Raw genomic sequence first — 24,791 nt, 5'->3', positions numbered from 1 at the left:
CATCCGGAGAGGGAAGATTTCACACACAACATCCGGAGAGGGAAGATTTCACACACACAACATCCGGAGAGGGAAGATTTCACACACAACCTCTTTTGGAGAGTATGGCCATATGGCCCTCTATAACAACATACAAAGCATAATATACAGTAATCAACAGATAACATGATATCTTGAAACATATACAATTTATACAAAACATACAAGAAAAGTCATAGATAAAAAATTCGAATATGATTTATTACTTTTAGATTCCTCAGCAACATGAATTACAATCTTAATTTTGGCTCTTCTTGGGGGCTACTCACCATGTTGTATACATTTACTAAAATATAACCATAACTTCATATTAACAAGAGATCCCAGAGGGATCTTGGCGCCCACCATTGAATGATCTTTATAGGTTCCATGTCAGATTGATCTTTTCTCTACTTTTCCCTTCCTCTAAGTCTTACTAATCTGTGTAAATTCAGAAACAGCCCTCTAGTACTTTTCAAACAAGGGGAACCTATATATAAAATTTAAGATTTAGCGATAATGGCTGTCTGTTGTTTTCTGATTGGTCCCAAAATGCAACACCAGGGACCAAGGGGAACCTACATATGAAATTTGAGAAAGATCCCTTCATTACCTTCTGTAAAATAGCGATAACAAACTTCAATTGTCAAAATACAAGATGGCTGCCTGTCGGGCAGGTTGTTTTCTGACTGGTCTCAAAATCCAATATGCATAACTAGGCACAGAGGGCAACCTACAAATGAAATTTCACAAAGATCCCTTCAGCAATTTCTGATAAATAGCGATAACAAACTTCAATTGTCAAAATCAAAGATGGCTGCCTGTCGGCCATGTTGTTTTCCTATTGGTCCCAAGAATTAGATGCAATATGCAGAACTACAGACCAAGGAGAACTTGCAAAAATGTTTGAGAAAGATCCCTTCAGTACTTTCTCAGAAATAGCGATAACAAACTTCAATTGTCAAAATCCAAGATGGCTGCCTGTTGGCCATATTGTTTTCCGATAGGTCTCAAAATGCAATATGCATAACTAGGCACAAAGGGGAACCTACATATGAAATTTGAGAAAGATCCCTTCAGTACTTTCTCAGAAATAGCGATAACAAACTTCAATTGTCAAAATTCAAGATGGCTGCCTGTCGGCCATGTTATTTTCCGATTGGTCTCAAAATGCAATATGCATAACTAGGCACCAAGGGGAATCTACATATGAAATTTGAGAAAGATCCCTTCAGTACTTTCTCAGAAATAGCGATAACAAACTTCATTTGTCAAAATCCAAGATGGCTGCCTGTCAGCCATGTTGTTTTCCGATTGGTCTCAAAATGCAATATGCATAACTAGGCACCAAGGGAAACCTACATATGAAATTTGAGAAAGATCCCTTCAGTACTTTCTCAGAAATAGTGATAACAAACTTCAATTATCAAAATCCAAGATGGCTGCCTGTCGGCCATGTTGTTTTCCGATTGGTCTCAAAATGCAATATGCATAACTAGGCACCAAGGGGAATCTACATATGAAATTTGAGAAAGATCCCTTCAGTACTTTCTCAGAAATAGCGATAACAAACTTCAATTGTCAAAATCCAAGATGGCTGCCTGTCGGCCATGTTGTTTTCCGATTGGTCTCAAAATGCAACATGCACAACTAGGCACCAAGGGAAACCTACATATGAAATTTGAGAAAGATCCCTTCAGTACTTTCTCAGAAATAGCGATAACAAACTTCAATTATCAAAATCCAAGATGGCTGCCCGTCGGCCATGTCGTTTTCCGATTGGTCTCAAAATGCAATATGCATAACTAGGCACCAAGGGGAGCCTACATGTGAAATTTGAGAAAGATCCCTTCAGTACTTTCTCAGAAATAGCGATAACAAACTTCAATTGTCAAAATCAAAGATGGCTGCCTGTCGGCCATGTTGTTTTCCGATTGGTCTCAAAATGCAATATGCATAACTAGGCACCAAGGGGAGCTTACATATGAAATTTGAGAAAGATACTTCAGTAATGATTGTGTCTACAATACTGTAATGGTTCATATACTGTACACACGAAAACAAGAGGCCCAGAGGGCATGTATCGCTCACCTGGTTGATTTCACCAAACATCAAAATAATTTTCATGTTCAATTCATTAATAACTTCATTTGTTGATGTCTAAACTATGCTAAAGATGTTTATGGGATGGGGATCTCAACTGCTTCAAAGATATAACCCAGACACAAAGGCCAGTCTCAACATGACTGTCCCTTGGGGTTTGGAAAAACCCTTGGACCTATTTTTACATAAGGATTGTGTGTCTCTTGAAGATATAACCAAGAAACTTTCGGAAAATCCCTAGGGGTGGGGAAAGACCCCAGGGCCTCTTTTTTACAAAGTGGTTGCCTTTAACACTTGATGCCCAGCAATGCTATCTATATATGGTTATGGGGTGAGGATCTCAATTGTTTCAAAGATATAACAAAGGAACTAAGTCTTAGGGGTGGAGAAAGACCCCATTTTTTTTTATTGTTTTTTTTATAAGAGGATATTGTTTATCTCTTGATGCCCAGCTATATATGCTTATGGGTAGGGATGTGGTGTATACATTTATTCAGGTAAAATAGCCTCCTGAGAGGGTATAGAGCTTTAGACAAAGAACATCCGGAGAGGGAAGATTTCACACACAACATCCGGAGAGTGAAGATTTCACACACAGAACATCCGGAGAGGGAAGATTTCACACACAACATCCGGAGAGGGAAGATTTCACACACACAACATCCGGAGAGGGAAGATTTCACACACAACCTCTTTTGGAGAGTATGGCCATATGGCCCTCTATAACAACATACAAAGCATAATATACAGTAATCAACAGATAACATGATATCTTGAAACATATACAATTTATACAAAACATACAAGAAAAGTCATAGATAAAAAATTCGAATATGATTTATTACTTTTAGATTCCTCAGCAACATGAATTACAATCTTAATTTTGGCTCTTCTTGGGGGCTACTCACCATGTTGTATACATTTACTAAAATATAACCATAACTTCATATTAAAAACACATGATCCAATTAATTAATTTTGATATACCTGTAAAGGTAGTTATTATCTGAATGGGGAAAAAGAATTCCCTGGAATTCTAATGGCCAACAGGGTAAATCTCAACTGAGGGAGGTAACCTGGAACAGGTTACATAACTATGCCCTGGAACAAGGCAAATCTCTAAGGAAGGTAACCTGGAACAGGTTATGTAATGAAAACCCTGGAACAGGGTAAATCTCAACTAAGGGAGGTAACCTGGAACAGGTTACATAACTATGCCCTGGAACAAGGCAAATCTCTAAGGAAGGTAACCTGGAACAGGTTACATAACTATGCCCTGGAACAGGGTAAATCTCAACTAAGGGAGGTAACCTGGAACAGGTTACATAACTAAACCCTGGAACAGGGTAAATCTCAACTAAGGGAGGTAACCTGGAACAGGTTATGTAATGAAAACCCTGGAACAGGGTAAATCTCAACTAAGGGAGGTAACCTGGAACAGGTTAGGTATTACTAAAACCCTGGACCGGGGCATCTCAAATACAGGGAGGTAGCCCGTAACAGGTAGGTATATTTAACCTGAATAAGCCGTTCTCAGCATGGAGAGCAAACCTGGAACTGGATGGTTACATATATATACTACAAAACTACAACAAAATAAGCTAAAGCTGCAAGCTACTAGTGACTTGAATAGGTTGAAACAAAACATAATAAACCTGAACACAAACATAATATGTGGTGAGTAGCCCATATAACTGCATGTGTTTAACGAAACAAAAACATCAAACTAAGATAGAGATCCAACAATGACCTCAAACATAAAATCAATTTCTATATGATTACAATTCTATGTTAAAAGTTACATGTTTACACCTGATCAAGATTTATTAAGTACATGACTATATATATAGCTACCCTATGGTGATGACATGGGGATGGTGGGTGGGTACGATTCTATTATACTTGATCAGACTAATAGAAGAATTTGATAATAAAATAACCTGTAAGTGGATAACCAGAAGTTATAGTAATGAACATGCACTAGAATAATCGTATACTGTTACATGTATCATTCTGGAGGACATGAGTTTCTTTATATAAATTCACAGGGAAACATTTAAAATGAACAGATCATAATATGTATGCTATATCTTAGTAATATACACTTTGTAGTTTCACTTGAATCAGAAGAACAAGTTTTGAAGTTTATGACTTTAAGCTAGAGAGAAAATGATTACGTAAGTTTTGTTTGAAAGATCTTTGCTACATATGGCATAAACTCGCTGGCCCTTCGGGCCAGTTGAGCAATATATTTGTCCATCTGTTTATAATCTGGTACACATATCACCTGTTTATAATCTGGTACAGATATCACCTAAGTACATAGCTGCTGTCGATTTGTGTGATGATTTGGTTTTGTTTGTTTTGTTTAACGTCCTTTTAACAGCCAGAGTCATTTAAGGACGTGCCAGGTTTTGGAGATGGAGGATAGCCGGAGTACCTGGAAAGGAAAACCACCGACCTACCGTCAGTACCTGGCAACTGCCCCACGTAGGTTTCAAACTCGCAACTCAGAGGTGGAGGGCTAGTGATAAAGTGTCGGGACACCTTAACCACTCGGCCACCGCGACCCCCTATATCAACCAACTTCACCAAGGGATACAATAGTTGTATAGAAGAGTACTCAGAAAAATTTCACTTTCTGGATCTTCTTGCAGCAAGGGAACAGATTCCTCATCAGTGTTTTCTTCATTAGTCAGAGTATAAACAGCCAAAGCTGTTGAACAAGAAGCGCTGGGCAATGTTCCTGCATTTGACCCCTCATCGTCGGAACCAGAGTTATGGATGGATACTGTTTTAGAAGGCAGAACAGGTATTTGTATTGTGGTCGACTCCCTATTGTCTCATGAAGCTGATATGGTGTAGTCACTGAAGTGTCTCACTCAAATCTTACACAAGTTGCGATATATGCCAATGGGACATAACAGTCACCTGAGTTTTCAGTTTGACCCTTTTTGGCCCCACCTATCAGCCCCTGGGGATCAGTCAGGGTCAACATGTATATACCATCAAACTGTCATCCCATGCTGATAATGTTAACCAAGTGAATTCCAGTTGAAATCATACTAATTATCAAAAATGTGATTTCCTTTTATAAGCAATAGTAAAGTTTACACTCTGCCCAGGGGTAAAAACAAGACCCCAGGGTCATCAAATTCACAATTTTGGTAAAACAACTTGAGATCCTTCAACAGATGAAAGGTATTTAATTCTACCTTATTTGGGTCTGAGAAGAAGATTTTTGAAATTTCAGTCAATTTGACACCTTTTGGCCCCTCCCCTCAACCCCCTTGGGATGGGGACCATTTAATTCATAATTTTGACCATTAAGGTTTCTGCAAAATGTCGTTGAAATTGGTTAAGGGGTTTCTGAGAGGAAGTCAAAAATGTTTATTGTTTGCAGACGGACTATGCGCAACAGACAACGACAGACAAAAGGCAATTAGGATAGGTCCCCTGACCTTGTCTCAGGTGACCTAAAAATCTAGTAACCACCTGCACAACATGTTTCATGATAACAATGAGTCCTATTGCCTCAGAAATGTTCAGAAAATGTTTTATCCAACTTGGCTCCTATCTTTTACTAACACTAAGGGAGCCATAATCCTTCATGTATACAGTTGTGGTTTTGCTTTGTCGATGTATGTGTCAAACCACATTTGGTGGAGATTCCTTCTTCTGTACAGATAGTAAACCTGATTCAGATGCCCTCCAACTTCCAGAGTATAGAGAGAGTGACTAATAGAACCTTTAACCCCGTGGGGGGTGAGACAGGGAAGTCTCAACCCCAGGGGGAAGGTCCTTGAGACAGGGGAATCACAACCCCAGGGGGAAGGTCCTTAAGACAGGGGAGTCTCAACTCCAGGGGGAAGGTCCTTAAACAGGGGAGTCTCAACCCGAGGGGGGAGGTCCTTAAATTGCCAAACATGAGTATCTTACCCTTAAGGGTCGAGATTCGCCTGTCTCACTTCCATGGGGGTGAATGATTATTTTTCTCTTACCCTGTTTACACTCTTATGTATTTAATATGGACTTTACATCAATGCAGGGAAATGTTGACATGACGTGATTGAATTGCTGCCGTGACGTCATGGAATTGTTGTCATGACGAAATGCAATTGTTGTAGCTTGTCTCCACCTAGGATGAGATAAGAACTTCTCATCCTGGTCAAATTGTGGATAACCTTGTCCAGGGTAAGAAAATAATAAAATCTTTCACCCCCTTGGGGGTGAGACAGGGGAATCTCAACCCAAGGGGAAGATTCTTAAGTTGCCAAACACGAGGCTTACCCTGTTTACCCTCTTATGTATCTAATATTGATGTTACATCAATGCAAGGAAATGTTGACGTGACGTGATTGAATTGTCGACGTGACGTCATGGTACTGTTGCCGTGACATCATGGTATTGTTGACGTGACAAAATACAATTGTGGAGAACGTGAGAAGAGCATGTGTAGCTTGTCTTTTCCCAACAAATCTCATCCCGGTAAAACTGCGGATATCCCTGTCCAGGGTAAGAGAAATATACATCTATTTCTCCTTTACATCATAAAACTTCTGACAGTATCCACATTCTGGATGGTACTTCTGGAAGAGCTTTTTGATCTTGTAATTTGAGTATTTCTCAGCATAGAAATGTAGCACTTGTCCCAATTTGACACCCTTATTCACAAACTCATTCCTTATTACATGGTTAAAGTAGGAATTTCCAGGTGGATCTTGTATTGTCACCCTGCAAAAAAAAAAATGAACCAATTCAATTCTTTCAACTCTAAAATCCAAAATCTGGTAAGGTGTTAGCTTGTACGCCAGCTTTTGTCAGTTTTGGGTACCATGGTAACAATGCAGACATTACAGGTATACTAACCACTGTCTGTACATGTCAGTATAATGATGTATACTAACCACTGTCTGTACATGTCAGTATAATGATGTATACTAACCACTGTCTGTACATGTCAGTATAATGAAGTATACTAACCACTGTCTGTACATGTCTGTTAAATGATGTATACTAACCACTGTCTGTACATGTCAGTATAATGATGTATACTAACCACTGTCTGTACATGTCAGTATAATGATGTATACTAACCACTGTCTGTACATGTCAGTATAATGATGTATACTAACCACTGTCTGTACATGTCAGTTAAATGATGTATACTAACCACTGTTTGTACATGTCAGTATAATGATGTATACTAACCACTGTCTGTACATGTCAGTATAATGATGTATACTAACCACTGTCTGTACATGTCAGTATAATGATGTATACTAACCACTGTCTGTACATGTCAGTATAATGATGTATACTAACCACTGTCTGTACATGTCAGTTAAATGATGTATACTAACCACTGTCTGTACATGTCAGTATAATGATGTATACTAACCACTGTCTGTACATGTCAGTATAATGATGTATGCTAACCACTGTCTGTACATGTCAGTATAATGATGTATACTAACCACTGTCTGTACATGTCAGTTAAATGATGTATACTAACCACTGTCTGTACATGTCGGTTAAATGATGTATACTAACCACTGTCTGTACATGTCAGTTTAATGATGTATACTAACCACTGTCTGTAGATGTCAGTATAATGATGTATACTAACCACTGTCTGTACATGTCAGTTAAATGATGTATACTAACCACTGTCTGTACATGTCAGTTAAATGATGTATACTAACCACTGTCTGTACATGTCAGTTAAATGATGTATACTAACCACTGTCTGTACATGTCAGTTAAATGATGTATACTAACCACTGTCTGTACATGTCAGTTAAATGATGTATACTAACCACTGTCTGTACATGTCAGTTAAATGATGTATACTAACCACTGTCTGTACATGTCAGTTAAATGATGCATACTAACCACTGTCTGTACATGTCAGTATAATGATGTATACTAACCACTGTCTGTACAATGATGTATACTAACCACTGTCTGTACATGTCAGTTAAATGATGTATACTAACCACTGTCTGTACATGTCAGTTAAATGATGTATACTAACCACTGTCTGTACATGTCAGTTAAATGATGTATACTAACCACTGTCTGTACATGTACATGTCAGTTAAATGATGTATACTAACCACTGTCTGTACATGTCAGTATAATGATGTATACTAACCACTGTCTGTACATGTCAGTATAATGATGTATACTAACCACTGTCTGTACATGGCAGTTAAATGATGTATACTAACCACGGTCTGTACATGTCAGTATAATGATGTATACTAACCACTGTCTGTACATGTCAGTATAATGATGTGTACTAACCACTGTCTGTACATGTCTGTTAAATGATGTATATTAACCACTGTCTGTACATGTCAGTATAATGATGTATATTAACCACTGTCTGTACGTGTCAGTATAATGATGTACACTAACCACTGTCTGTACATGTCAGTATAATGATGTATACTAACCACTGTCTGTACATGTATTTAAATGATGTATACTAACCACTGTCTGTACATGTCAGTTAAATAATGTATGCTAATCAATGTAACCAATAAGATATGATGGTTGTAAGTGTATTAAATTGTACAAGAGATGATGGTTGTAAATGTATTAAATTGTACAGGAGATGATGGTTGTAAGTGTATTAAATTGTACATGATATGATGGTTGTAAGTGTATTAAATTGTACATGATATGATGGTTGTAAGTGTATTAACTTGTACAAGAGATGATGGTTGTAAGTGTATTAAATTGTACATGATATGATGGTTGTAAGTGTATTAAATTGTACAGGAGATGATTATTGTAAGTGTATTAAATTGTACATGATATGATGGTTGTAAGTGTATTAACTTGTACAAGAGATGATGGTTGTAAGTGTATTAACTTGTACAAGAGATGATGGTTGTAAGTGTATTAAATTGTACATGATATGATGGTTGTAAGTGTATTAACTTGTACAGTATATGATGGTTGTAAGTGTATTTATAACTTGTACAGGATATGATGGTTGTAAGTGTATTAACTTGTACAAGATATGATGGTTGTAAGTGTATTAACTTGTACAAGATATGATGGTTGAAGATGTATTAACTTGTACAAGAGATGATGATTAATGAAGATTGTAGAGCAGGATGTCATTCGGTAACATGTACATACATATAAGCCTATATTCCCTTGCCGACTTAGAAAGTCTGTTTTCAATTTCTTCTGATATATCTCCTATAATGATTTATTCATGCTTTTGTTATTAATTTTCTGTAAAAATTGTACATGTACACCATACTATGTTTATAAGAAATTGATTTTGTAAGTTCCTACACATTTGTTATAGACATATTTTATTGTACTTACTTTAATCCGTTCAGATATTCAACCAAATGTTCCATATTGTATGGAGTCAAGATCCACTTGGAGACACCAAACCAGTTCTTAAAATCACAAGTGTCTTGCACTAAAATTATATCCAAGCTGGAGAAGAATTCAAAAGCTTCTCTCTTCTCTTGGAAATCACTAAATGTTAAACATTCGTCAGAACCTGTAAAAAAACACACCATAATGATCAACCTGTAAACAAGAGATCCCAGAGGCATCTCGTCGCCCACCATTGAATGATATTTATAGGTTCCATGTCAGATTGATCTTCTCTCTATTTTTCCCTTCCTCTTACTAATCTATGTAAATTGAGAAACATCCCTCCAGTACTTTTCAAACAAGGGGAACTTATATAGGAAATTTGAGATTTAGTAATAATGGCTGTCTGTCAACCAAAATGTAATATGCATAACAAGGGACCAAGGGGTACCTACATATGGAATTTCAGATAGATCCCTTCAGTACTTTCTGAGAAATAGCGATAACAAACTTCAATTGTCAAACTCCAAGATGGCTGCCAGTCGGCCATGTTGTTTCCCGATTGGTCCCAAAATGCAATATGCATAACTAGGGACCAAGAGGAACCTACATATGAAATTTGAGAAAGATCCCTTTGGTACTTTCTTAGAAAGAGAGCTAAGAAAATTCAACTGTCAAAATCCAAGATGGCTGCCTGTCGGCCATGTTGTTTTCTTATTGGTCCCAAAATGCAATATGCATAACTAGGGACCAAGGGTAAACTACATACGAAATTTCAGAAAGATCCCTTCAGTCCTTTCTGAGAAATAGCGATAACAAACTTCAACTGTCAAAATCCAAGATGGCTGCCTGTCGGCCATGCTGTTTTCTGTTCAGTCCCAAAATGCAATATGCATAACTACAGACCAAGGGAAGCCGACATATGAAATTTAAAAAGGATCCCTTCAGGACATTCTGAGAAATAGCGACAACAAACTTCAATTGTCAAAATCCAAGATGGCTGCCTGTCAGACATGTTTTTTATCTGAATGGTCCCAAAATGCAATATACATAACTAGGGACCAAGGGCAACCTATATATCAAATTTGAGAAAGATCCCTTCAGTACTTTTTGAGAAATAGCGATAACAAACTTCAATTGTCAAAATCCAAGATGGCTGCCTGTCGGCCATGCTGTTTTCTGATAGGTCCCAAAATGAAATATGCACAACTAGGGACCAAGGGGAACCTACATATGAAATTTGAGAAAGATCCATTCATTACTTTCTGAGAAATAGCAATAACAAGTATTGTTTATGGAAGGACGGACGGACGGACGGACCACGGAGGCAGGGCAAATTGAATATCCCACCATCTGACGACATTGGCTAAAAACTCACCAGTACCTATACAAAACCTGTCAAACATAATATCAAAAGTCAAATGGAAAACAAATGTAACCATGATTTGTTAATTTGATTTGGTCACCATGGTAACTTTATTGTTGTCTGTTAGTAATTTCTCTTCATTTTATTGTCTGTGTTGGTGTCATCTTGCTTATATTGTCTGTGTTGATGTTCTGTTGTTTTTATTGTCTGTTGATGTTCTGTTGTTTTTATGTGTTGATGTTCTGGTGTCTTTATTGTCTGTGTTGGTGTCATGTTGTTTATATTGTCTGTGTTGGTATTCTGTTGTTTTTATTGTCTGTGTTGGTATTCTGTTGTTTTTATTGCCTGTGTTTATGTCCTGTTGTTTTTATTGTCTGTGTTGATGTTCTGTTGTTTTTATTGTCTGTGTTGTTGTTCTGTTGTTTTTATTGTCTGTGTTGTTGTCATGTTATTTTTATTGTCTGTGTTGATGTTCTGTTGTTTTATTGTCTGTGTTGGTGTCATGTTGTTTTTATTGTCTGTGTTGATGTCATGTTGTTTTTATTGTCTGTGTTGGTATTCTGTTGTTTTTATTGTCTGTGTTTATGTCCTGTTGTTTTTATTGTCTGTGTTGATGTTCTGTTGTTTTTATTGTCTGTGTTGTTGTTCTGTTGTTTTTATTGTCTGTGTTGTTGTCATGTTATCTTTATTGTCTGTGTTGATGTTCTGTTGTTTTCATTTTCTGTGTTGGTGTCATGTTGTTTTTATTTTCTTTCTGTTTGTAATGATTTGTATGAGAGAGTATTTTGTGACATCTCCATTCAATAAGAAACAATGGGAACCGTTATTTACCAATTACATCCGTTCTAAGCTGATCAGCAGAAGTGTTTCTATGGTGATGACCATCAATTCTATGGTCATCAGCCTCACTTTGGAGATGACAAGGAGTCTGGGGGTCACCAGCCTCACTTCGGTGTTGACCTTGAGTTTGAGCAGGTGCTGCTTGATTCCTTACAGGGCAAGGTGATGGGGTAGAAATAAATCTGATGACATCGGTCTTTGGAGCCTCAGGATCTTGGTCTTTATAGTGGTTTGTTTGTTTGGAAGGCTGACCAGATACGTCCACGTAAAGGGAATCAGCTCCATCAGCTTCGTGTCTTGTTCCTTAAAATCATGTGTTGGCAAAACAACATTTTTATTAATCCAACCGTAGCATTTTCACATGTAACAAAGCTTATCATGACAAGCACACTGGGTATTGTTAAACCAATACATGTCCCCTACCAACCCCAGCTAAAAATAGTAACAATGAACTTGACCTTGACCAAAAAACCCTTAAACTTGGATTTGTATGAAATAACATGGTCCTTTATAATTGTGTGAAGCTTTATCAAAATCCCTTAAAGAATGAGGGATGAAAGATATAACCCCAATAAAAAGACATCTTGGAAGGATGAAACCCCAATAAAAATAAAATGACATCTTGCAAGGATGAAACCCCAACACCAATAACATGGCGCCCCAGAAGGATGAAACCCCAACACCAATAACACGATGTCCCAGAAGGATGAAACCCCAACACCAATAACACGACGTCCCAGAAGGATGAAACCCCAACACCAATAACATGATGTCCTAGAAGGATGAAACCCCAACACCAATAACAAGACGTCCCAGAAGGATGAAACCCCAACACCAATAACATGATGTCCCAGAAGGATGAAATCCCAACACCAATAACAAGACGTCCCAGAAGGATGAAACCCCAACACCAATAACATGATGTCCCAGAAGGATGAAACCCCAACACCAATAACATGATGTCCCAGAAGGATGAAACCCCAACACCAATAACATGACGCCCCAGAAGGATGAAACCCAAACACCAATAACATGATGTCCCAGAAGGATGAAACCCCAACACCAATAACATGATGTCCCAGAAGGATGAAACCCCAACACCAATAACAAGACATCCCAGAAGGATGAAACCCCAACACCAATAACAAGACATCCCAGAAGGATGAAACCCCAACACCAATAACATGATGTCCCAGAAGGATGAAACCCCAACACCAATAACATGATGTCCCAGAAGGATGAAACCCCAACACCAATAACACGACGTCCCAGAAGGATGAAACATCAATACCAATAACATGACGTCCCAGAAGGATGAAACCCCAACACCAATAACATGACGTCCCAGAAGGATGAAACCCCAACACCAATAACATGATTTCCCAGAAGGATGAAATCCCAACACCAATAACACGACGTCCCAGAAGGATGAAATCCCAACACCAATAACAAGACATCCCAGAAGGATGAAACCCCAACACCAATAACACAACATCCCAGAAGGATGAAACCCCAACACCAATAACAAGACATCCCAGAAGGATGAAACCCCAACACCAATAACATGACGTCCCAGAAGGATGAAACCCCAACACCAACTAGAACTATCGCCAGGATGGCTGACTAATACTCCCGCAATCTGCACGAGTCAATGGTGAATTGGAACTGTTAATTAGAGGCTAACTAAGGTAACCCAGTAAAATAGTGACCAGTTGCCATAGCAACCATAATTTTGAAAAAACAGAAAGTGGCATGCACATCTACACATGGTCCTCTATATTTGTCTGAAATTTCATTAAAATCGGCCCTTCGGTTTAGGAGGAGTTGTCCGAACAAACTTAAAGTTATGGTTCTTATCAGAAAACCTGTTATAGTGACCAGTTGCCATAGCAAACATAATTTTGAAAAAAAAAAGAAAGTGGCATGCACATCTACACATGGTCCTCTATATTTGTGTGAAGTTTCATTGAAATTGGCAATTTAGTTTAGGAGGAGTTGTCCGGACAATCTTTAAGTTAGGGTTCTTATCAGAAAACCTGTTTATAGTGACCAGTTGCCATAGCAACCATAATTTTGAAAGAAAATAAAGTGGCATGCACATCTACACATGGTCCTCTATATTGGTGTGAAGTTTCATTGAAATTGGCCATTTAGTTTAGGAGGAGTTGTCCGGACAATCTTAAAGTTAGGGTTCTTATCAGAAAACCTGTTTATAGTGACCAGTTGCCATAGCAACCATAATTTTGAGAAAAATAAAGTGGCATGCACATCTACACATGGTCCTCTATATCTGTTTCATCGGAATTGGCCCATCGGTTTAGGAGGAGTTGTCCGGACAAAATGCGTCTACAGACAGACGGACAGACGGACGGACAGACAACCTGATTCCAGTATACCCCCCCTAACTTCGTTGCGGGGGTATAATAACGTCCCAGAAGGATGAAACCCCAACACCACTAACACGACGTCCCAGAAGGATGAAACCCCAACACCAATAACATGATGCCTTTAATGCGAGGGTTGCTAAAATAATGAAATCTTTTTTATTTTAAAATTTGAAATAGTTACTGTCATCAGATTAAAAACAAAATGTGGTGTACATATCTATGACACACACTAAGAGTAAGATTCAAACAGATCCTTAAATATTTATTTAGAAATAACAGTAACAAAATTCGAAATGTTTACTAATTGCTGTCTTGCACATTTTCACTATTTACATGTAACATTAACCACCAGGGCTTAACACATTTCTGAAATTTAAAGATATTGACTTATCCGTTTTAGAGAAATAAATTTCATGTTTCAAATTGGCCATTGTTAGCTATTTTGAATGCGAGACACATATTGAATATGTATATCCCCAGATCATAATCTTTATTGAAATTTTTTTTTTTTTTTTTTTTTTTTCGTACTCAGAGTTGGCTCATATATTCACATCTTTGGGCTAAAAATGCTAGTGATCTTGTAAAGTTTCACAAATATACAGGCAAATCTAGGACTTTATAAGAAAACTCATCTTCAGGAAAATACCTACCCAATTGATCAATGATGTCACCAGTCATTGTTAAGGGATCACAAGATGGTAGATATACATGTAAGTCAACATCTGATAAAGGACTACAACCTTGTCCTAGTTGATAGTCCGGGGTTACGATTTCTGTGGGGGACTAGCAGCCAGGATGGGGGGGTGTAGAAGTCCAGTACTGTCGTCCTCATCTAGATAAACTAAGAATTATTTACGTACAATACTCAAAAAAAGGCCGTGCTCGAGCTGGTACACCCAAGAAGGCAGAGGTATGGTTACCATCTATTATCACAGGGCACGTACTCGTTGTCGTGAGGACAGTTTACACATTCTGGGATCACCTAGGGTGTGTGCTGTGAGTGTACCATCTGTCACAGTATCGTTTGAATGGTACACATCTTAGATCAACCCATACCGAAAGAGCACACGAAGGATACTTTCATGCTACGGAAGAGACACTGGTGCCTACGGTGAAAAAGTACCAAAACGTGCGAGGTGGACACGGGGGGACGGGCTGGAACGAGGGGAAGATGTGGGGCGAGTACGGCCGGACTCTCGGTGACTATAAGGTGGGACGCGGAAAAGGGCCCAAGGACGGTGGGGGGACGGGGCGGGACGAGAACGGGGCAGACGGGGGCGGGCGGGTGGGGGACTCGGAAAGTGAGGGGCAGGGGACGGGGCGGGACGGGAGTGGCGTGGTACGCAAGATCACGACCATAACGAACTGGGGGGAGGTCGAGAGTACGTTATGAAGAGGTGCATATGGAGCGAAAAGAGTCGGACGGAAGCTAGGTTTGTGGGAGAAATCATAGTGTTGGAAAAGGATGTACTTGGGGGGTCCTACGGTGGGGGGGTGGGACTTAGGAGGGGGGCAGCGATCGAAGGCCATTGGTTGGCGGGGGGGACGGTTAGGTAGATGGAAGGAATTTGCAGGGGTAGGGTGTGACGGCGAGGTGAGAGCAGATTAAGATGTTCAAATTAAAATCGGACGGGGTTGCAGGCGACGACAATCGAGACTAAAAAGAATACCCGGAGACCCACAAGATCTATCAAATAAAGACGAAAAGTAATCATGGGGTAAGAGGACAATGTTTTGAGCTCCGAAAAATAATCATGGGTGAGGGGGGATAAAAAAATCATGCAGGTCTGGAAGTGGGTATGGTTTGTGTTTGCGGTTTGCTGGGGGATATGGCGAAAAAAGCGGGGAACTGGATCAGGTTCCACAGAAATTGAGCGAAAAAATAAGTAAAAGCAACCATTAGTAGCGAATAGGGCACGTCAGGTACTGTTGTAAGGTGTCCCACATTTAAACGTGATTTTTTCTGTGGCACTTTTGGCGTTTGTATTTCCATATCAGCGCAGAAGTTAAACTCACATTGATGAATGTTACTTCTACGTTCATGTGACTACGTCAACTTAGCTCGTATAAAATTTTGTTCCAGATCGTTCTTTGAAGTTACATGGTGTTGGTGGGGCTTTAATTATAGAACGCGGAACAGGAGGGGGAAATATAAACAGTGGGTCGGGAGCCTCGGGAACCGCTGTGAGAGGGGGGAGCACGGGGGTGCGTGTGGCAACACCACGTGCCTGCGGACGAGCGCGGGGGGAAATGCACGGCACATGAAGTCCAATCACCAGGCGCCGGGTGGGTCGTGCGGGGGGTGGTAGCAAGAGACGGTCGTGGGGGGGAGAGACGGGGGTAGGTGGGAAGTTACATCTGATAATTAACGTAGAGCCCGAAAATCGACGGGGGTCCGTTCTGGTACCAAGCTAGGGTGATGTGGCACCGGAAGGGGAGCGGTCAGGGAAACGTATGACGTCTGAGGGGAAACTGTGTATCACCGGGTGACCTTCGGGGAAGTATATTGAAGGCAACCGGGATGAGGCGGTCAGAGCGCGAGTAGGCCGTTGACGCCAAAGCAGGACACATGGGTGTCCTCAGAAACAGAGTCGCTGTAATGGTAAGCAAATATCCTGGAGCGTGCGGCAGGCAATGGAAGGTGAAATGCACAAGAAGAGAAACGGGAATTTGTCTGCTACCATGGTGCAGGCAATCTTACGATAAGGGTCTGGCGCTGACAGGACACACAGACGGAACTCTAATCGGGAGAATGACGCGGGTTAAGGGGGGACAAGAAAAGACCGAAGGTGACCAAAAACAAGAACAAGCCAAAGCGAGCGAAGAGGGGTAGGAAGAGAAAACCTTAATAGAACGCAACACCAAGATCGATCAAAAATATTTCAACTGTTTTAAACTAAATCTTGAAACCTGTGTGTTAAGCTAACAAAGCGATCAGGATATATGCTTAACGTCGTACCGAAAGTTAATTTCACCCGTGGTGTTAATTAATATAAGCGACAGTCGACTGTAATGGCAAATCATACCTAGCTTTATTGTTTATTGGAGTTACCTGTGTACCTCCCGTCTCACCTGTACACATATTGCCCCTCTTAGACTAAGTCTTATGCCCGCGGCGTTAATTATAACAATTTATATTGTCACGCTTGACTGCCTTTCACTACGATCAGATCACAGGTGCCTACCCTCATTTAAACAAAACATCCGGATTACATAACAGGTACTGACGAGGCTTATACCTGTGTCAGATTACCATCGGTCGGTTCACCTATGACCTCGGGGCCGTGATCTCGTTTGTTTACTTCAGTTTACGGAATCTACCGAGATTTGACGAGTTCGCTTCGTGCGATCATTTTGTGCAATGTGCAAGCTTTAAATGCTGAAGTAGTAATGCCAAAAGTATGAAACAATAGAGGTTAAGGAAGTAGAATATAAAAAAACAAGTAATAAAAGAATGAAATCGATACAGTAGATCTCCGACAAAACTTTTTTTTATCCCATGATGCAACAAACAGCGAGATTTTAGCGGGAAGTCTGATAGCCATGTTTGAATTTCACCGGATGTTTATCTACGGAAGAAACATAAACAAACACGATTTTGATATAGAATAGCCTAAAAACGAAATTCATTTTCTTGCCTAACTGAAGAAGATCGACTATCTGTCAGTAAGTGGCCAAAGAATATCAGCTTTCTTGTTGTTTTTGGCGACAAATGCTCATTTTCACCCGAAAATATCACAGATATCGCGACCAGGTAAGTTTACAATTTTATTATTTAAATCTATTTCGTCTTCTGCACGTTCCTACATCGTTTCACATTATATAGGTGAATAGGGGCCTACACATGTTAATATTAATACTTGATTACTTCGTGTTTCAGGGTTTTCATAATGAATTCATCACCGATTACAGTTTACACGGCCCGAGTTTAATTAACAAAGAACTGCTAGATCCACGTGTGTTTCAATCGTAAGTATTCAATTTACAGATTTATGCTACCATACGCCTGGGATTTTATAAGCATCCTGATTGATAGCACCCAAATATTGAGAACAAGAAGAATTTTATTTCTTTATTGACGAACTTCGACGTAGTTATATTGCATTTTTATTTCTGTCACGTAACGGTAAATTCGTAATATCTTTACTACATATTTCATGCATTTTGACAAATTTCCAATTAATTTTTATGACTTCGTTTTTCAATGGAATTTATTGAAATTTCACTTACATGTAAAGAATTATTTGCTTATTCATCTGATAATATTTACAGAATTTTTTTTAGTTGATTTCAAGAGATATTGCATAAAATTTCAAAAAAAATAGCAATGACATTTTTAAGTTAGAATATAAGAACGAAAGTAACGTCACATTTCGGGCAACATGTGTATATCTATTTTAGGGAATATATGTAAAAATATCGGTAAATGAGCTAATAATTGTCCACTATAGAATATGGAATTTGAAGAAAATACATTCAAAAACGAAGTCAATAAAATGCATTGAAAATTTGTTGTATGTCATGATCAATTCACAAAAAAATGATCTCAAGAAATGATTGAATAAAAAAAATCTGTGTTTTGGAGTATTTTGATAGTTAGTTGCATAATTTAAGATGAAACAAACTGTCAGAGAATTCTGGAGTAGCTTGATTTTTATTAAAGTACTTATCCTTATAATTAAAAGTTTTATGTTGTAGCTTTAAACTTGTATACCTGTGGCTAGCTTTTCTTGATAAAAAGACTTCCAAGCAGACATGCATGTAATAAATGACAGTAAAGTGATCAGGTGGATATATAAGGAAAATAATCTACATTTTTATATTAAACAAATCTTCACAATTATTCTAAGTTTTGATATAAAAAATATTTTCAAATTTTCTCTTTCTTCCAACAGATTATGCAGTACATTCTGAAGTGACGGAAAGCTTAAAGATATTGCATTGTGGTCCGAATTGAGGGCAATGATTCGCATAAAGCAAGAAAGGAATGAAGAGAATCAGACATTTTATTTTTCGAATTCACACTTACTTGGATTTGACCAGTTTAAGCAAGCAACATTATGCATATACCATACTTCATTGTATTCAGTATGCATTTATGCATTGTTTTTTATTTACATTTTTTTGTTGTGTTTCCTCAAGAGGAATTATGATTCGACAATTTTTACAAATGTTATTGCCCTTTTTATTTAGAATAGTATATTTTTTTTGTCTGGATCTCCTACATACACATGATATAAAATTGTGTTTTCCTGCTTGAAAAAAATATTAGAATAATTTATCAAAAGTTATTGCCCTTATACATAGATGTCCATCTGTAAATCCTTAACCTCACCCTTAAACAAATTTCGAGCTTATTAGATCAAGACTTTGCTATGGCATGAAATTATACTCAGTGGAATTGTGATTGGATAACTAATCTTGTATTTCAATGTTTGTTTTCACTTGATACAATTGTGCATTTCTCTTAGGAATGGGACTGATGTATGTATTGTTTAAGCATGCAGTATTCTCATTTAAGCTTATCTCCTATATTTTCAGAACTAATTTCCTACACCATTACATGAAGTCCCTTTTTTTGGTAATTTTTTCCTACTTTTTCAGTACTTTTTTTATACTTTTTCAGTACAAATTTCCTACTTTTTTAGTACTATTTTCCTACTTTTCTAGTACTTTTTTCCTACTTTTCCACTACTTTTTCAGTACTAATTTCCTACCTTATTGGTACTTTTTTCCTACTTTTTCAGTCCTAATTTCCTTTTTTTCAATACCATTTTCCTACTTTTTTGATACTTTTTCAGTACAAATTTCCTACTTTTTTAGTACTATTTTCCTACTTTTCTAGTACTTTTTTCCTACTTTTCCACTACTTTTTCAGTACTAATTTCCTACCTTATTGGTACTTTTTTCCTACTTTTTCAATACTAATTTCCTGCTTTTTCTGTACCATTTTCATACTTTTTATGTACTTTTGTACTTTTTTTGTACTTTATGGACTTACCTGTAAAAGTACTAAAAAAGTATAAAAGCACAAAAAAAGTACACCATCAATTTGGCCCTGTGCACTTTATACTATTATTGTACTTTTAATGTACTTTTTCTGTACTATATTTGTGCTTTTTCTGTACTTAATGAAAACAATAAAATGTACTAAAGGTATACTTTTGTTAGACTTTTTTTGTACTTTAGTACTTTTTTTGACTCAATTTGGAACCGTGTTGGAATATCGGTTCCAAATTGAGTCAAAAAAAGCATACTTTTTCTATGCTTTTTTAATACTTTTTTCCCATACTTTTTTTGTACTTTATTTCGGTGTGGGACAGTATCGTTTGATATTTACACATCTTATATCACAGTATCGTTTGATATTTACACATCTTATATCACAGTATCACGTGATATTTACACATCTTATATCACAGTATCACGTGATATTTACACATCTTATATCACAGTATCGTTTGATATTTACACATCTTATATCACAGTATCACGTGATATTTACACATCTTATATCACAGTATCACGTGATATTCACACATCTTATATCACAGTATCACGTGATATTTACACATCTTATATCACAGTATCACGTGATATTTACACATCTTATATCACAGTATCACGTGATATTTACACATCTTATATCACAGTATCACATGATATTTACACATCTTATATCACAGTATCACGTGATATTTACACATCTTATATCACAGTATCACGTGATATTTACACATCTTATATCACAGTATCACGTGATATTTACACATCTTATATCACAGTATCACGTGATATTTACACATCTTATATCACAGTATCACGTGATATTTACACATCTTATATCACAGTATCACGTGATATTTACACATCTTATATCACAATATCACGTGATATTTACACATCTTATATCACAGTATCGTTTGATATTTACACATCTTATATCACAGTATCACGTGATAATTACACATCTTATATCACAGTATCGTTTGATATTTACACATCTTATATCACAGTATCGTTTGATATTTACACATCTTATATCACAGTATCACGTGATATTTACACATCTTATATCACAGTATCACGTGATATGTACACATCTTATATCACAGTATCACGTGATATTTACACATCTTATATCACAGTATCGTTTGATATTTACACATCTTATATCACAGTATCGTTTGATATTTACACATCTTATATCACAGTATCACGTGATATTTACACATCTTATATTACAGTATCACGTGATATTTACACATCTTATATCACAGTATCACGTGATATTTACACATCTTATATCACAGTATCACGTGATATTTACACATCTTATATCACAGTATCACGTGATATTTACACATCTTATATCACAGTATCACTTGATATTTACACATCTTATATCACAGTATCACGTGATATTTACACATCTTATATCACAGTATCACGTGATATTTACACATCTTATATCACAGTATCACATGATATTTACACATCTTATATCACAGTATCGTTTGATATTTACACATCTTATATCACAGTATCGTTTGATATTTACACATCTTATATCACAGTATCGTTTGATATTTACACATCTTATATCACAGTATCACGTGATATTTACACATCTTATATCACAGTATCGTTTGATATTTACACATCTTATATCACAGTATCACGTGATAATTACACATCTTATATCACAGTATCGTTTGATATTTACACATCTTATATCACAGTATCGTTTGAGATTTACACATCTTATATCACAGTATCACGTGATATTTACACATCTTATATCACAGTATCACGTGATATGTACACATCTTATATCACAGTATCACGTGATATTTACACATCTTATATCACAGTATCACGTGATATTTACACATCTTATATTACAGTATCACGTGATATTTACACATCTTATATTACAGTATCGTTTGATATTTACACATCTTATATCACAGTATCACGTGATATTTACACATCTTATATCACAGTATCACGTGATATTTACACATCTTATATCACAGTATCACGTGATATTTACACATCTTATATCACAGTATCACGTGATATTTACACATCTTATATCACAGTATCATGGCCTTTTAAATTCGGGGAGGTGTAAGGTTCTTGGGCCAGCCAGAAGGTTCGATTGCTGTCGGGGCACAGCTATTTTGGGTGTGTCGAGGGTGATGTGCCTGTACTGCTATGTAGTGGATGTTGAACTATCATACAGCTGTGCCGGGGGGGCCGCGGGCAAGGGCGGGGCGCGGGCCACATCATTTGAATACAGGACTTGAAGGCAAACTGTGCGCGGTGTACAGTTGAAAAGCACTCCAAACTCTTAAGTCTGATAGGGAGGTGCGCCGCTCAGGGACAGTGCTGGTGCCGCTCAAATTCACTAAATACATATACACATCTACTATGAAGACGATCAAAAGTAGCGCTCGGCGTGGGGAAGTCTGACTCGACAAATTGACAGGCATAAAGGGGAAGCGGGGGGAGGGGTCTGTGAGGACGATAAGGGAAGGAGGGTGGGGAAAAGGGGGTGAACCTATGGTGTCGGGATGTGTTGTAGGGTGTGAGTGAGTGAGAACACCCCGAAGAAATCCCAAACCCGGGAAGAAAGTGAAGAGCCGAACAAGAGGGGGCCAGGCAAGAAAGGGGGGACGGGCAGACGGTGGTTGGGGGGGAGAAAGGGAGAGTGACACAGCGGATAAGCACACAGGCTCGGGGGTAGAGGACCGCTGTAGATCACAGAGCGGTGGATTTTACACATCGTAGCCACGGTATCGGGGAGAGGGACCACACAGCGGAGAGACAGTAGCACGTAGAATTAACACAGCGGAGATCACGGTCACGGAGAGTACACAGCGGAGTATCACGTGCACGGTAGGGACGCAGCGTATTCACAGGATCGGGAGAGGGACACATCTTATATCACGTAGCGTTTGATAGTTACACATCTTATATCACAGTATCGTTTGATATTTACACATCTTATATACAGTATCACGTTAGTCTGTACACATCGGGGGGATGCTATCTTTGCACGTGGGGCTAATTGGCTAGATTAGTATCAGCGGCCGACTCCACACAACTAAGCGGGTCTCTCGTCGCCTGGGAGAGCTGTGAGGGTGTTCGCAGCTTAGAACAGCTGCGGGCACGATGATAGAGGTGTCCCATCTAGCACAGGTGGTCAACAAGGAGGACTGGTAGGGACACAGCAGGGATAGCACGGGTGTTGCACGTATGTATGGCACAGCCTTAGACCATGTCGAAGAGGGGAGTATGACACAACGCGTCTGGGGTGCGCAGGGAAAGCCGTGGGGGGCACCGCGTAGAGTGCACAGGGCACGGATGGTACACAGCTGATAGCCCAGGCGTGGGTGAGGTTGGCGAGCTCGGCGTGGGTCAGCATGGAACTACGTGAGGTAGGGTTCAACAGGGGGGAGCGGAGAGCACAGGACCGAGAATGACACAGGCTGAGAAGTCAAGAATGGAAAAAAAAACCCCCCTTTTCAAAAAGTTAAGGGAAAAATTTTAAATTATGATTTTAACAAAATCCCAAAAAAGGAATTTAAAAAAAACCCAAAAAAAAAGACGTTTGAAAAAATTTTTTTCCCCGTAACGTGTTTTCTTAATCACAGACCGTGATTTAAAATTTTCCAAAAGGGGGAAACACAAAAAAAACTAAATTTTTTTTTAAAAAAAACCCCCTTTTTAACGGGAAACTTTCCCCCAAAAATTTTTTTTTGGGAACTTTATATATCTTGGGATTTCCCAACCGGGGGGGGATTTAAATCTGGGAATCCTCTTTTTGCACCCCATGTTTTTTCTTGAGTGCAAGCTAGGTTTTTTTTTTCAAAACTAAAGGGTTTTTTTTCGCTTTGGGGGTTGTTTTCCCAATTTTAAAATTCAATTTTTTAGGGTTTTGAAGGGTAAAAAATTAAAGGGAGGTGAAGTTTAAGAAAGAAGGCCCAAAAGCCAAAAACCTTTTTTTAAAAAAAAAGACCCCTTTTGGGGGGGCCCAAAAAATTTTTTTTAAAGTTTTGGGGTTTGGGAAAAGTGATAACCCCTTTTTCAAATCGTTTTATACACATTTTTCAACAAGGGAAAAAATAAAAAGGGTTTTAAAAAAATTTAAAACCCCGGGAAATTCCCCGTTTTAAAACTATACGGGTTTTTTACAATTATCCGTTTCGATTTTAAAAAAAATTTAAACAGAAATGGATTTAAAATTTTTTCCCGGAATTTTCAAACTTTAAAAAAAGGGTTTTAAAAATTTAAACAGTTAGGAAAAATTTCCCCTTTTCAATTTTTTTTTATTTAAATCTTTTACGGCCGTGTTTTACTCAAACAGAACATATTTTAAAACCAATAAAAAACCTTGATTTTCCCTCAAAAAAAAAAAGAAAAAAATCCCCAACCCCATAAACCTTTTTGCAAATTTTAAATTTTTTAAAAAAAAAAGGGAAAAAGGGGGTTTTTTTTTTTTTTCCCCAAAAAAAAAAACCCCTTTTTCCGTGAATAAACCCAAAAAAAAAATTTGGCAAAAATTTGGGGAAAAGTAAACCGAAACAAAAAAAAAACAAGCCCGAAAAAACCCCCCCTTTAAAACCCCAAAGAAAAAAATTTAAAATTATTTTTTTGAATTTGGGGGCCAGGGGACGGTGAAAAAAAAACCCCCGAAAAAAAAAAAATTTTAAAATCCA

General features: G+C 38.0%; 1 protein-coding gene and 1 long non-coding RNA gene across 2 annotated transcripts; both read right to left on the bottom strand.

The window, feature by feature from the left end:
* Positions 1–2,940: 2,940 nt before the first annotated feature.
* On the bottom strand, positions 2,941–4,566 carry LOC117328849. Its single transcript, XR_004533065.1, has 2 exons — positions 3,493–4,566; positions 2,941–3,197 (listed from the first exon to the last, which is right to left on the bottom strand). It is a non-coding gene; the product is annotated as an uncharacterized LOC117328849 (long non-coding RNA).
* Positions 4,567–6,453: 1,887 nt separating this feature from the next.
* LOC117328848 lies at positions 6,454–14,805 on the bottom strand. Its single transcript, XM_033886427.1, has 4 exons — positions 14,715–14,805; positions 11,669–11,980; positions 9,472–9,655; positions 6,454–6,855 (listed from the first exon to the last, which is right to left on the bottom strand). The coding sequence occupies exons 1-4, from the start codon at positions 14,740–14,742 to the stop codon at positions 6,654–6,656; spliced, it is 726 nt and encodes a 241-aa protein (XP_033742318.1). The 5' UTR covers positions 14,743–14,805; the 3' UTR covers positions 6,454–6,653.
* Between the last annotated feature and the right edge of the window lie 9,986 nt (positions 14,806–24,791).

The sequence above is a fragment of the Pecten maximus genome, chromosome 6, assembly GCF_902652985.1.
Source record: "Pecten maximus chromosome 6, xPecMax1.1, whole genome shotgun sequence".
Taxonomy (NCBI): Eukaryota; Metazoa; Mollusca; class Bivalvia; order Pectinida; family Pectinidae; genus Pecten; species Pecten maximus.
Note: the sequence above shows the minus strand (reverse complement) of the source record. Positions and strands in the feature narration are given on the sequence as shown.

Coding starts and splice junctions, on each gene's coding strand:
- LOC117328848 (XM_033886427.1), bottom strand. CDS start 14,742: ATGACTGGTGACATCATTGATCAATTGG. Junction 11,981..14,714: donor TGACATCATTGATCAATTGG/GTAGGTATTTTC, acceptor CATGATTTTAAG/GAACAAGACACGAAGCTGAT. Junction 6,856..9,471: donor GAATATCTGAACGGATTAAA/GTAAGTACAATA, acceptor TTTTTTTTGCAG/GGTGACAATACAAGATCCAC.